The sequence below is a fragment of the Pelodiscus sinensis genome, chromosome 19, assembly GCF_052426305.1.
Source record: "Pelodiscus sinensis isolate ZL-2025 chromosome 19, ASM5242630v1, whole genome shotgun sequence".
NCBI classification, from domain to species: domain Eukaryota; kingdom Metazoa; phylum Chordata; order Testudines; family Trionychidae; genus Pelodiscus; species Pelodiscus sinensis.
The window spans coordinates 32,776,423-32,790,734 of NC_143070.1; the positions used below are offsets into that span (position 1 = coordinate 32,776,423).

At 59.2% G+C, this 14,312-nt stretch overlaps 1 protein-coding gene across 1 annotated transcript; it reads right to left on the bottom strand.

The window, feature by feature from the left end:
• Positions 1 to 687: 687 nt before the first annotated feature.
• Positions 688 to 9,983, bottom strand: LOC142821547 (zinc finger protein RFP-like). Its single transcript, XM_089770517.1, has 7 exons — positions 9,489 to 9,983; positions 7,475 to 7,570; positions 5,763 to 5,993; positions 4,981 to 4,999; positions 4,144 to 4,251; positions 3,171 to 3,218; positions 688 to 2,364 (listed from the first exon to the last, which is right to left on the bottom strand). Exons 1-7 carry the CDS (start codon positions 9,903 to 9,905, stop codon positions 1,859 to 1,861), a joined length of 1,425 nt encoding a protein of 474 aa, XP_089626643.1. The 5' UTR covers positions 9,906 to 9,983; the 3' UTR covers positions 688 to 1,858.
• Positions 9,984 to 14,312: the final 4,329 nt, after the last annotated feature.

Below are 14,312 nucleotides of genomic sequence, written 5' to 3' on the forward strand. Positions count from 1 at the left end.
AAGTACACATTATCGGTTTGGTTTTGCTCCTCAATGTCATTGCTTATTATAGATCTTCTCACACAACCGTAGCCACTGGAGTGTTCTCGTGAGAGACGTGGGAGGAAAAGGGGTGGCTCACACCCAGGGCCCATTGACGGTGTATTCACCGTTCAGTCTGGGCTCAGTACGAGACGTGTTCGAGCCGAGGAGAGTAAAAACCCCTCGTGGATGGAGGACGTGGCTCAGCTGATTCTCAGGCATCTAGGAACAGGATATTTTTCTAACTCAGCATTTTCTATTGTGTTGAAACAAACAAAAACCAGGTTCCCTCCTGCTCTACTGCAAAGAGCATTCTGAAGAGGTGACCTCGGGCTGTAAATACCTTGCAAAACAAGCCAAGCTCCAGCAAGACGACCAGACTGCACCAGGTAACCAGCACAGTGGGCCCATCAGGATTTCCCTGTGGTGGAGTGTGGCCGTGCCCTCCTGCTACAGGAATCCAGTGGCGACATGCTACACGTTAGCCTTTGGCAAGTGTCGCGTGTATAGTGCAACATTAACAGCATGTTGCCCTGCTCTCGTCTTGTATTGGAGGAGTTTTTGGATCACCATGGAGGAGTGGGGAGGGGTGTGTGGTTATATTTGTGTTATAGATCTGTATTATGTAAAAATTAAAAGCACTGTTTTAAAGACACATTTCTGGACCACATTATAATCTCCAGTAAATATTTAGAGTGTGTCTATATAGCACCCTTAGCTTGACATAAGCTACACAATATGTGCTAAGCAAATTGTGTAACTTATTTCAATGCTATTTCAGAATAGCTTATTTCATAATTTGGTGCTATCTACACAGCGCCAAATATTAAAATAACTCATTATTCTGAAATGCCCCTTAATCCTTGTGGAACGAGGGTTACCAGGACATCAGAATAAGCCACCCCTTACTTGAAAATCTATTTAGAAATAACAGGCTGCTTCAATATACGCAGAATAGCTATTGTGGAATAGCTTTTTCAGGATACTTCCAGTATCCCGCAATAGCTCCTCAGTGTAGTCGTACCCTTAGATAGTGGCAAGAATTAAAGTCAGCCCTCAACAGGAGAGAGGAAACTGAGACTTGCGTTTTGTGGTATATGTGGGGCTTGGACAAAAGTGATTTGTTTTGTTTTGGAACATGCCATAACATAGGGTCGCTAATAGCAGTATTCTTCAAAGGAATGAAAACGCCCATATTACGGGAAATACCCAGATGGACTCAGGCAGACAGGCTGAAAGTCATTTTTCATAGGCAATAGAATCGAATAACATTTATTCAAAAGTTATCTGTACAGAAGCAAGAAGTCTCATGTTTAAATATGAATCTTCCTGGCACACGCCCAACAAGCGCCCATGACCTCAGTGTTGGTGCACGAGATCAAACTCACTCTGCTCAGGGAGGGAAAATCATAGGGGGACACTGGTTACAAATGTCCCCACAATCACAGGAGAAGGCGACTTTGGCTCCTGTGGCTGGAGCTCTGCTGGAGACCCCAGTGAGATTTCAGGACACAGACTGGTACAAACCACTCCCTGCTGCTGCGCAGCTTCCAGCTTCCTCCCACCCTCCAAACCCTGATTGGTTACTTCTGTGTCCTGCCACCCCAATATCCACCTGTCCCCAGCCCAGCTGTTAGTTCTGCCTCTGCCCAGCCCCAGCCTCTGCCCACTTGCTCCTCCTGCAGTCCCAGGGGTTCTTCCCCCTCCCATCCCTGGGGCTGCAGCGCGGGATGGGGAGGAGTTTTCAGGCATCATAGAGATGAGGGGCCAGGGGCTGGGTGAGGGGAGTCCTGTAAGGTCACAGAGACTGGGCTGTGTGAGGACAGAGAGGCTGATTTCAGGGATACAGGCTGAGCTGGGATCCTGGCCACACCCAGATCCAGGGTCGGATTCTCTCCCCAGGGAGGGAGCCCGGCGGGAAAGTAAAGATCGGGGCCTCGGTTCCAGCATCAATAAATGTCACCTGCCCCCGGCCACAGTCCAGACAAACCCGGATCTTGTGGGGGGGGCTCAGAGGCAGGCAGGTCTCAGGGGTGGTGAGAGCCCAGAACTGAACCCCCCAGCACAGCACAGCCCAGATCCCCCCTTTAGGGCTGATCTGTCCCTTCCTGCTCACAGACTCTCTGGCCACCCCCACAGCCCAGTGTTGCCCATCCCCCACCTCCACCTCCCAGCAACGTCTCCCCGAGGTGAATCCTTCATGGCCCAGCACACAGGGCTCAGAGTCAAATCTCTCCCGGTTGTCGGGCAGTCGCTGCCGTGTAAGTTCCCATCTCACACATTTCCCATCCCCAGACAGGACGAGCTGGGGATGAGCCGTGTCTGGATCCAGAGTCACAGTCGCTGGGGAGAGAGAATCAGGGCGTGAGGGGCAGAGCTCAGCCCTGGGGGCAGCTGGGGCCATTTCTCACCCTCCCCAGCAGCCCTGTTGTGGCCGGGACAGGCCTGGGCCCCAGGGAGCTGCCTCTGCCCTGGGCCCTGAGACTGAGCCGAGCTGTCACTGCAGCGCCTCAGCCTGGGCAATGGGACCCGCTTCATCAGCTTCTCATTTGTGTGCAGAGGCTGCAGCCTCCTGCCCCCCAGTTCGGGCTGCTCCACCCCCAGGGCCAGGCCCAGAGCAGGAGGGTCCAGTGGGGGGGTTGGGGGGAGCAGAAGAGGCAGGTTCCAGATTTAACCCCCAGAAGGAAACTCCTTCCCCTGCTGCAGCCTCCACCCCCCGCCCAGGGCACAGAGGGGAGGGGGCAGCGCGGGGGAAGAGCCGCCTCACCCCAGAGAGCAGGGCCTGGGCATTAGTCACCCCCAGGGCAGTGGAGGGTCCAGGGCTTTTCAGGACAGCCGGGCTCAATGGGGGGAGTCCAGCTCTGGCTTCTGGGGTCACTGGGAGGGGCAGCACAGGGCAGAGGCTGGTGCCCAAGGAGGGGCTGTGCTGATCAGCTGCCCCGACACAAAGCGCAGCCCCTGCCTGCAAAGCCCCCTGCCCGCAAACTGCACCCATAGTGAGAAGTGGGGGGGGGGGTTTCCGACCCTGAGGCTCCTCACCGCTCAGTGGGCAGGTTTGGGGCTTTGCCTGTCGTGGTCACTGGGGGTTTGGTTGGTGACTTGAGCTACAAGCTCAGGAAAATGTTTTTAGTCTCCACTTGAAACCTCACCCTGTCTGAAAGGTCCTCTTGCTCTCTTCAGCACAGTGGGCAGCGTGTCTGGTGGGGGAAGGGAGAAGAAAGGTGAGACTTCAGGAATCCATATTGCCCATGACATGCCCAATCTGAACACACAGTCCCAGGTTTTCATTATAGCAGAGATGCAGTTGTGGTACGTCTGTACTGTAGAGAAGATCGAGGATGCTGCTTTCAATTTTCCAGGGTTTGAATTAGCAGTTGAGTGAAGACAGCTAATCAAACTGAGGGGTGCTTCTGTCGGTGCCGGTAGCTCTCAATGCACGAGGAGTAAGGGAAGTCGGAGGCAGAGAGCTGTTCCTACCACTGCCTGCTAGGTAGACAGCGCCAACAGCTGAGTTTCATTACTGTGACTGCAGCTACATAATGAACACAACTGAAGTTGCACAGTTTGATTCAACTTTATTCCACAGTGTTGATGTATCCTCAGGTTTGAATATAAAAAGGTTTGAAGCCTCCTACTTCCTCTCTCACTCAGGCCTCTCCCAGCAATGGAACCTACGTCCCTGCAGCCTCACAGCCAGCCCAGGGCAATCTGTGAAGAGATTCACTTTCTCCTCAACATCCCCCCCACTCTGCAGACTCCGCTGGGTTTGGCTCATTCATTTCCTGACATTTGTCACAGCCTAGGCCCAGATCCTGCAAAGACTTTGGCCTCAAAGCAGTTTCACCCACTTGGGTCCCTTTGATATAAGCGGGAGGTTCAGAGTTTGCAAACTCCTGGCTCTACCTGTGAGCCGTGGGGTCTGTGTACTCAGCATCTCTGCAGAGAGCAGCACGGAGCTGGGCGTGTGTCTGTCTGTGTGTCTGGGACAGCAAGTGGGCGCTATTCTCACCTCACAATTCAACAGAAACTTCATCTAACTAGGATCCAAATGACCAGCATCGGTCTCTTCCCATGGCCTCAGACACTTCACTCGCTCTCCCCTCCCCCGTCCTTTCTTGGTACCTGTGAACTGCCTCAGCGTCTCCGACAGCGCAGTGGTTTTCTGGGAGAAACCCCTGACTCGCTCGCCCAGTTCAGGAGAAATCTCCTCTGGCGGCTGGAACGGCCCGTCTCACACCTGGGGAGAGACAACGTCACATGGGGACACTGCACCGAGTGACTCAGTTCTCCAGCTCTGGCCAGTGAGTCGCTGCTCTGCTGGGCCTGGAGTTCGAATCCTCCAGTTCTCCCAGCCCCAGAGAAGGGACAGCACAGCCCTTGGCCCTGCAACGTCCCCTCAAAGGTCCCATGAACAGTCTGCAGCTCTGGCCTGGGGAGACCAGCTGGGGGACTAAAGGGGAACTGAGTCTCCACGGCCAACTCACCCCTTGGCCCCCAGGCGCTGAGGGGCAGGAGGTTCCCAGGGGAAGGGCTGTAGGAATCTGCCCACTAGGGACTAGACTGAGACACCAGCTCCCCCCTCCCCAGCCCATTACCACAGGTCTCCAAACAGCCCTCGGGTGGGACAGACTCTGGGTCCCTGCTGCCCTGGGCTGACTGTGCCCAGTGCCCGGCAGGGACAGGCCCATGTCCCACCCCACAGCCCTGAGGCAGCCAGTCCCCAGGGAGGTGACAGCTCCAGGAAACACTTGAGCTCAGACTGTGCCCTGAATGGGGAATCCCAGAGTCTGCTGGGCCAGGGGAGAGCCGCAGGCCGACGCTGATCAGAGATTTGTGCCCAGCCTGTGACCTTCCCCTCACATCTGGCTGCAGGGCCCTGGGGAGATGTGGTGCCAACATCAGCTCCAAGCCCTTTCCCTGCGCTGGGCAGTGTGAGGGGAGTGAGAGACACCTACCTGCTCAGGGTGCTTCTCACATCCTGGAGAGGAGAGAGAGAAAAGAACCTCAGCCCCTATCGACACACACAGGACCCAGGGAAGGGATTTTGCAAACATGGGAAGAGAGGCCCTGCCCTGGCTCCAGGGCCATGGATCCTGAGCGAATGGGGCTTTGCCATCTCTAATAGCTCTGTGCCTGTGACTCTGCAAAGCACAACAGTCACGCACATGGCAGCAACACACTCGCTGAGTTACACCCAGATCTGACAGCTGGACCCCAGTGTGATGTTGGGGGGGGGAACTTGCTGGTTTCTATGGGTCTGTGGTAACCCCCACTGGCTGCTGCCAGTACCACAGCCCAGAAGGACAGGGATGAGTCATTATGCAAAGGGGTCTCTCAACCAGTCTGACCAGCTACCCCCCATGGAGAGGAACAAAGGAAGGTGACTGCTGCCCTGGCTGGGGGGCAGGGCTGGAGGAGGGTTAGTTTAGTTTCAGTCTGGGAGCATGGAGGAAGCAGCCTCAGCAACAGGCTGGGGGGTTTAGAAGCGGAGACCGCCCCCCATATCAAGGTGGGCTGAGGCATCCTAGGCCTGCCCTGTAACCTGGTGACATCTGTGCCGTGCTCAGATTGTCTGGTGAGGCAATAAACTCCCTCTGTTCTACTGGCTTTTGGAGTCTGTTTGTGCCATTTTGGGGGTGCAGGAGGCGGGGGACCCCAACGCGCCGTCACACTCAGCGCTTCTGATTCAGGAGCCTCCCTTCCCTGTGTGGGAAGCTGGGACGTTTCTCCCTCAGTCTCACCTGCAGGAATTCACTCGCTGGCTTCTGACACTTCCCCTCCAGCTCACTGATCCGCTCGCTGAGACGGGAAATCTGCACAGAGAGTTTCCTGACAGTGTCAGTCTGGAGCCTCCCAATCTCCTCGTCCAGCTTCTGCAGCTGGGCCAGCAGGAGTCGCTCTTGTTCCTCCAGGAACTGCCGCAGCTGCTGAAACTCGGCCACAATCTTCTGCCTCTCGGCTTGTGTCTGTTTCTGTGTGAAAACAGGGAAAGGGCTGGTCAGGGGCGTGGGCAGAGCCTGAGAACCTGTAATACCATCTGTGGGTACTAGGCTGAGGCATCCCTCAGTTTCCCTCAGTTTCCAGTTTGGCCCATATCCCTCTAACAGGGACTGTTGCCAGGGAAAAGACATTTAAAGATATTATGTTCAAGATGGAGCCTCTTTAGATTCCATTTTGTTTTCCTTCTTCTCCCTGTGTTACCCTTTTCCCGCCAAAACCTAAGTGTACCTGGTCATCTGCTCGGTGCACCCCGCACTATAGTTTGCACTCAGTCCAAAACTCTGCACTAGGCACTAAAATGAGCTGCACACCGCTCAGAAACTGTGCACCTCTCCCTACTGGAGTGTTGCACACGGCACCATTTGCTGCACACCACCCTTGCCACCCTTTTCCCGCCTTGAAGGGCTTATAAGCCCTGACCAAGGAAGGGTTCGGGTTCGCCACCGTCTGTCCGTATCGTAGCCTGTCGGTCACTGTCTGCTGTTAGTGTCTGTTCGTCTCCCGTGGTGATCCATTTTAGTTTGTGGGTTCTGGTATAAGGATTTGTTCGAGTGTGGGAGAGAAAGAGCCTCGCGAGTGTGGGAACGCCCCACTTACGGATTACTGGCTTCTGTCACATGGACTTGAACTCATTTACCATCATCCTTACCCGCTGGATTGGACTGGAAGTCGAAGGGCTACCAAGCACCGATCCCAGAGGGAATCTACCCAACTCACTGGAGGCAGAGATCCACCTGCAGGAGGGCTGTTCGACTGGACTACCTTTCCCTGTCAACGAGGGACTCCCTGCTGTCCTCCCCTAAGGCTTTACACTAGCCACAGGGTGGAAGGTCGCAGGCATCAATCGCCATCTGCCTCTGATTTGTAAAGTATATTCCCCTTTGTTGTATCCGGGACTTATCTATCTTCTTTTCTTCTGGGATAGGGTGGGTTTACACTGTTGTTGGTGGTGTATGTTCTACTGTTCAAAATATATGGTTTGGCCCTAAACATTGGTCTAGCCTGATTTGTGGTTACCCAATCCAACGGTGATCAGATACATAACACCAGGCCGAATCTGGCTTCTGGGAGGGGGACACCCGGCTTTAGGCCGTGGGCTTAGTCATTGCCATTAGCTTTAGCTCCCACAACAATTGCTTACCTCAGTTCCCCAGGTAACAGGACGGTTCCCTGCCTGCCATGGGCAGCAAGTTCTGTTATTCTTGGGCTCTGGGAAATCACACCCAGAGCTGCAGGGGACAGAACTCAGCATCAGTGTTCTCTTTAATCTTCTCCATCCATGTGTGGAATAAATTTGTCAATGTGCACCGAGGCATGTACATGTGCACCACCAGTTGAAACAAAATCTAGCTGTGAACATTCTGCTAATCAGCTGGGCAGCATTTGAATCTCTCCTGAGCTGCTGCCCAACATTCAGACCTCCCCCTGCCGGTCCATAGCCACAGGCACCTACCAGACACTCCTGACTTCTCCTCTCTCCCGTCGCTTTCCATCCCAGCAGCTTTTCTCTCTCTCCCCTCAGAGTCTTCAAATGGGCCTGGATTTTCCCCTGAGGAAACAGAAATGAGCTGGGAGGTTTCATTGTGAGGCTGAGAGGGGTGGGGAACGGGGCGTTTTCCCACCCACAGCCCCAGGGACTGTTGGCCCCAGTCGCTGTGTGACATCAGGGCCTCCAAGCAGAGGAAACCTTATTAATACAGCCTGGGAGAGTGTCAGAATCTGTCTGTTACCGAGGCAGGTTGAGTCGGTTTAGTAGTTCGAGAGAGAGCTCAGTTATCAGCGCGCGTTGTTGGTGTGTGTGAAACGATTGGCGGCGCAGCCCGGGACCGGCCCTGACTCGCACTGGGGGTGAATCAACACATCTCTGTGTGAGGGGATTGAAATAGAGAAGTGATGCCAAACCCAGGAGCCACCAGGGCTTACACAGGGGCTGGGAGCTCAGCTCTGGGGGCTGCGCTGGTTGGACACAGCTGGGCTTGGCACCAGGGCCAGCCCATTAGTTGTAGGGAGGCTCAGCAGAGCAACGTCAATGGGCCCCTGGGCAGATCACCAGGCTCTTCTGTCTCCCTCCCTTCCCCCGTCTGAGGGCCTGAGGAGGCCTTTTGTCCGGCTTTACGCTGCACAGTCCAGTTCTGTGGGGCTCTGTCCCTGTCCAGTGGGGACTCAGCCCTGGCCGTGGCTTTGTCCGGTGAGAAAGGGACAGGAGGAGACTGAGGCTGCAGCAGGAGGGGGTGGCTCCTCTACGCAGAATGACGTAGGTGGGGATGGTCTGACAGAGGCAGGGACAGGCCCACAGAGGCCGATCAAGCTTTGAGGGTGGGTCTGGGCAGGTAGACGTGAGCATGTCCTGTGCTCTGGGGATGGGTCAGTGGCCCCCGTAATTAAACAGGCTGATTTGTAGTAAGTAGGGTTCAGGTTTGCCTCAGTGCTGCCCTAAACCCTTTTTAGAGCAACGCCCTCTAGGCAGGTACCTGTTGCCCCAGTCTCTGGTACAGCTCCTGGCAGCAGTGCATTCTGGGAGATTCCCACAGGTTGCCTGGTGGGACTAATGGAACCGTGCTGGCTGGTCCGTGCCCAGGTACCCACTGGCACAGGTCAGACCGGCACTGGGCAGCTCCATCCCAGTCTGATCCCAGTGGTACCTGGCATGGCCCTGAGCTGCCTGGAGCCCTGTTGTGGGTGGACTCAAGACACTCCAGATCCCACACAGCATCCAGTCCTGTGACCTCCTCTAGTGCCGGCTGCAGCATCTGAGTTTAACCCCTCCTGGAGCAGCCCAGGAGTTCAGCAGCCCAGTGGGAAACCTCCTCTTCCTGCTGGGCCTGGGCCTGTAGCAAGGCGTCTTTCCCTCCTAACTCACACATTTCAGTACCAAAGCTGAGGTATCAACATGGCCTAGTGGTTAAGCGCATGGATGGGGTCTGGAAAAACTGATGTTCCATGCTGAATTGAGCCACTGACCTACTGAGTGACTTATGAGCCTTTGTGCCTCAGTTTCTCTCTCCACATTTTGTCTACCTAGAGTGTAAACTACTCAGGGCAGGGATTGTCCCTGGCTGGGTTTTGTGCAGAGCCTGGATCTCATGTGGGGTCTGTCAGGGCGACTGTGATGCAAATACAAGTAACAATAAATTCTAGTCCTCAAATCCATAGCAACAGCCGCTTATAAACCCCCTTCTCCAGTCTGAAGGCAGCACATTCCCATAGCCAGCCTGCTGCTGACCCATACCCCTCCCATTGGGTAATGGCCCCGCATTTCCCCAGCATGGGGCTGGGTGCAGAAGGATTCTGCTGAGCATCTCAGAGACGTTTCTCTCAGCCGGTGTCTTTAAGGACTTGCTCTATTGCCTCAGCTGCCCCTTGGCCAAAGCATTTCTTTTGTCACAGCCTCTCCCGGGAAATCAGGGAAATTAGCCAGTGAGTAAAACCCAGAGTAATTCCCAGCAGACAGGGCAGCAGCTCCCTACCTTGTACTCCTGGGCAGCCTCCGCTATGGGCAGCACCGTGTGCGCGCGGTGAGCCTGGGACTCTCTGCAGATCACGCAGATGGGGGCTTGATCCTCCTCGCAGAACAGCTTCAGCGCCTCCTGATGCTCCTCACACACCCCGCCCCTGCCTACCCCCTTCACTGCCTGCAGGCTCAGCTGTTTGACTAGTTCTACCACGTTTGCCAGCTGCCTGTTGGGCCGGAGGTGGCCCTGCTGCACCGGGTCCCTGCACTGCGGGCAGGAGGCAGCTGGGTTGGGTCCCTCCCAGCACCGGCTGAGGCAGGCGCGGCAGAAATTGTGCCCACAGGCTGTGACCACCGGGTCTGTGAAATACTCCAGGCAGAGGGGACACGTCGCTTCCTCCTGCAGGCTTTTTACAGGGCTCGCCGCAGCCATGGCTCCTCGGGGCGCGGGAACAGAGAGAGTTTAAATTTCCTGAGCTCAGCCTTTGCCCCGCCTCCAGCTACAACCGGCTGTGCCCCTCCCTGGAGCTGACTCAGGCTGTTTGCTGGATTGGAAGGAGCCAATGAGGACAACACAGCCCTGGAGGCTTTGTGAGCCATGTCCCACTAGGGCTCTGGCCCTGGCACCCACCCCTGGGCTGATGTGGAGGGTCCCTGGGGTGTCACATGTTCCCCGGAATCCACCAGGCTGGGCTGATCAGCTCCCAGAACTGTCCTGTAAGGAGTGAGAGTGAGGCTTGTGCAGAATTCATTGTGTTTGATGTGTGATGTGGACACACAAAGTAATAGTTGAGTATTTGTGTGTATCTAGTTACATGCTCCCAGTTGCACCGTTTTACCATGTTCAATTTTCACAGCAGTGGGAAACGCTAGGGGGAGGGGCAGGCAATATTTGGCTCAGACAGTAACTATTCAGTGACACTGAGACTCAAGGAGTAAACTCTTTATTATTAAACCACAAACTGTCAATGTGACTCTCAAGACAGACTAAGTCAAGTCCTTAAACTCTAAGAAGTTCTCAAGCAGCCTCAGTTCTCTCTGGGCCTGTGTGTAACTTTCAGTTCCTATGAATGGAAAGATTTTTTCCTCAGTTTGCGAGTGGACAGTGAAATCGAGGTTCGCTGGCTTCTGCTCCCTCCAAGCCCAGTGACATTCAGGTCTCAGGCCAAACACTTATTCCAGTTGGAATCCATGTTTCCAGGGCCTGATTCTGACGTGCGCTAAGGCTGCTCTGGCTCGTTCTAAAGGAGCCTCAATGTCAATAGCGCTGCCGATATTAATGACTTTATGGGTCTCCCACACAGGAGTGACCAGGCTGGGTCCGACCAAAGGCCCCTCCAGCCCAGTGTCCTGTCTGCCCAGTGCCCAATGCAGGTGCCCCAGAGGAAATGAACAGAACAGGGATCCCCCAGTGAGAGCCCAGGACACTTCTGTCAAAGCCCCATGGGATGAAGTGGGAGGTTCGGAGGGAGTGTGGCGGGCTCACAGGGAGGGCTGTGGGGGGCCCCATAGGGAGGATTGTAAGGGGCTCGCAAGGGAGGCTGAAAGCTTGAATGGGAGGTGTAGGGTGGGGCTTGCACGGGGAATTTCACGATCGCAGGGGAGGTTGTGGGGGGCTCACAGGGGGCTGTCACAATCGCAGGGGAGGTTGTGGGTGGCTCGCAGGGGGTGTGACAGTCGCAGGGGGCTTGCAGGGGGTGTCACGGTCGCAGGGGAGGTTGCGGGGGGCTCGCAGGAGGGTGTCATGGTCGCAGGTGGGTTGCGGGGGGCTCGCAGGGGGGTGTCGCGGTCGCAAGGGGGTTGCGGGGGGCTCGCAGGGGGGTGTCACGGTTGCAGGGGAGGTTGCGGGGGGCTCGCAGGGGGTGTCGCGGTCACAGGGAGGGTTGCGGGGGGCTCGCAGGGGGGTGTCACGGTTGCAGGGGAGGTTGTGGGGGGCTCGCAGGGGGTGTCGCGGTCACAGGGGGGTTGCGGGAGATTCGCAGGGGGGTGTCACGGTCACAGGGGAGGTTGCGGGAGATTCGCAGGGGGGTGTCACGGTCACAGGGGAGGTTGCGGGGGACTCGCGGGGGGTGTCACGGTCACAGGGGAGGTTGCGGGGGACTCGCGGGGGGTGTCACGGTCGCAGGGCGGTTGTGGGGGGCTCGCGGGGGGTGTCACAGTCGCAGGGGGGGTTGTGGGGGGCTCGCAGGGGGTGTCGCGGTCACAGGGGGGTTGCGGGAGATTCGCAGGGGGGTGTCACGGTCACAGGGGAGGTTGCGGGGGCCTCGCAGGGGGGTGTCACGGTCGCAGGGGAGGTTGTGGGGGGCTCGCAGGGGGGTGTCACGGTCGCAGGGGAGGTTGCGGGGGGCTCACAGGGGGGTGTCGCGGTCGCAGGGGGGTTGTGGGGGGCTCGCAGGGGGTGTCGCGGTCGCAGGAGGGGTTGTGGGGGGCTCGCAGGGGGTGTCACGGTCACAGGGGAGGTTGTGGAGGGCTCGCAGGGGGGTGTCACGGTTGCAGGAGGGTTGCGGGGGGCTCACAGGGGGGTGTCACGGTCACAGGGGAGGTTGCGGGGGCCTCGCAGGGGGGTGTCACGGTCACAGGGGAGGTTGTGGGGGGTCGCAGGGCGGTGTCGCGGTCGCAGGAGGGGTTGTGGGGGGCTCGCAGGGGGGTGTCACGGTCACAGGGGAGGTTGTGGAGGGCTCGCAGGGGGTGTCACGGTTGCAGGGGAGGTTGTGGAGGGCTCGCAGGGGGTGTCACGGTTGCAGGGGAGGTTGTGGAGGGCTCGCAGGGGGTGTCACGGTTGCAGGGGGGTTGCGGAGGGCTCACAGGGGGGTGTCACGGTCACAGGGGAGGTTGTGGGGGGTCGCAGGGCGGTGCCACGGTCACAGGGGAGGTTGTGGGGGGCTCGCAGGGGGGTGTCACGGTCGCAGGGAGGTTGTGGGGGTCTCGCAGGGGGGTTGTGGGGGGCTCGCAGGGGGTGTCACGGTCGCAGGGAGGTTGTGGGGGTCTCGCAGGGGGGTTGTGGGGGGCTCGCAGGGGGGTGTCACGGTCGCAGGGTGGTTGTGAGGGGTCGCAGGGGGGTGTCATGGTCACAGGGGAGGTTGTGGGGACTCGCAGGGGGGTGACATGGTCGCAGGGGAGGTTGTGGGGGGGCTCGCAGGGGGGTGTCACGGTCGCAGGGGAGGTTGGGGGGCTCGCAGGAGGGTGTCAGGGTCGCAGGGGAGGTTGTGGGGGGCTCGCAGGGGGGTGTCACGGTCGCAGGGCGGTTGTGGGGGGCTCGCAGGGGGGTGTCACGGTCGCAGGGCGGTTGTGGGGGGTCGCAGGGGGGTGTCACGGTCACAGGGGAGGTTGTGGGGACTCGCAGGGGGGTGACACGGTCGCAGGGGAGGTTGTGGGGGGGCTCGCAGGGGGGTGTCACGGTCGCAGGGGAGGTTGGGGGGGCTCGCAGGGGGGTGTCACGGTCGCAGGGGAGGTTGTGGGGGGCTCGCAGGGGGGTGACACGGTCGCAGGGGAGGTTGGGGGGGGCTCGCAGGGGGGTGACACAGTCGCAGGGGAGGTTGTGGGGGGCTCGCAGGGGGTGTCACGATCTCAGGGGAGGTTGCGGGGGGCTCGCAGGGGGGTGTCACGGTTGCAGGGGGGGTTGTGGGGGCTCGCAGGGGGGTGTCACGGTTGCAGGGGAGGTTGTGGGGGGCTCGCAGGGGGGTGTCACGGTCGCAGGGGAGGTTGTGGGGGGCTCGCAGGGGGGTGTCACGGTCGCAGGGGAGGTTGGGGGGGCTCGCAGGGGGGTGTCACGGTTGCAGGGGAGGTTGCGGGGGGCTCGCAGGGGGTGTCACGGTCGCAGGGGAGGTTGCGGGGGGCTCGCAGGGGGGTGACACGGTCGCAGGGGAGGTTGTGGGGGGCTCGCAGGGGGTGTCACGGTCGCAGAGGGGTTGTGGGGGGCTCGCAGGGGGGTGTCACGGTCTCAGGGGAGGTTGCGGGAGGCTCGCAGGGGGGTGACACGGTCTCAGGGGAGGTTGCGGGGGGCTCGCAGGGGGGTGACACGGTCGCAGGGGAGGTTGTGGGGGGCTCGCAGGGGAGTGTCACGGTTGCAGGGGAGGTTGCGGGGGGCTCGCAGGGGGGTGTCACGGTCGCAGGGGAGGTTGTGGGGGGCTCGCAGGGGGTGTCACGGTCGCAGGGGAGGTTGTGGGGGGGCTCGCAGGGGGTGTCACGGTCGCAGGGGAGGTTGTGGGGGGGCTCGCAGGGGGGTGTCACGGTCGCAGGGGAGGTTGCGGGGGGCTCGCAGGGGGGTGTCACGGTCGCAGGGGGGTTGCGGGGGGCTCGCAGGGGGTGTCACGGTCGCAGGGGAGGTTGCGGGGGGGCTCGCAGGGGGTGTCACGGTCGCAGGGGAGGTTGTGGGGGGGCTCGCAGGGGGTGTCACGGTCGCAGGGGAGGTTGCGGGGGGCTCGCAGGGGGTGTCACGGTCGCAGGGGAGGTTGTGGGGGGGCTCGCAGGGGGTGTCACGGTCGCAGGGGAGGTTGCGGGGGGCTCGCAGGGGGTGTCACGGTCGCAGGGGGGTTGTGGGGGGCTCGCAGGGGGGTTGCGGGGGGGCTCGCAGGGGGTGTCACGGTCGCAGGGGGGGTTGCGGGGGGGCTCGCAGGGGGTGTCACGGTCGCAGGGGGGGTTGTGGGGGGGCTCGCAGGGGGGTGTCACGGTCGCAGGGGAGGTTGTGGGGGGCTCGCAGGGGGTGTCACGGTCGCAGGGGAGGTTGTGGGGGGGCTCGCAGGGGGTGTCACGGTCGCAGGGGAGGTTGCGGGGGGCTCGCAGGGGGTGTCACGGTCGCAGGGGGGTTGTGGGGGGCTCGCAGGGGGGTTGCGGGGGGGCT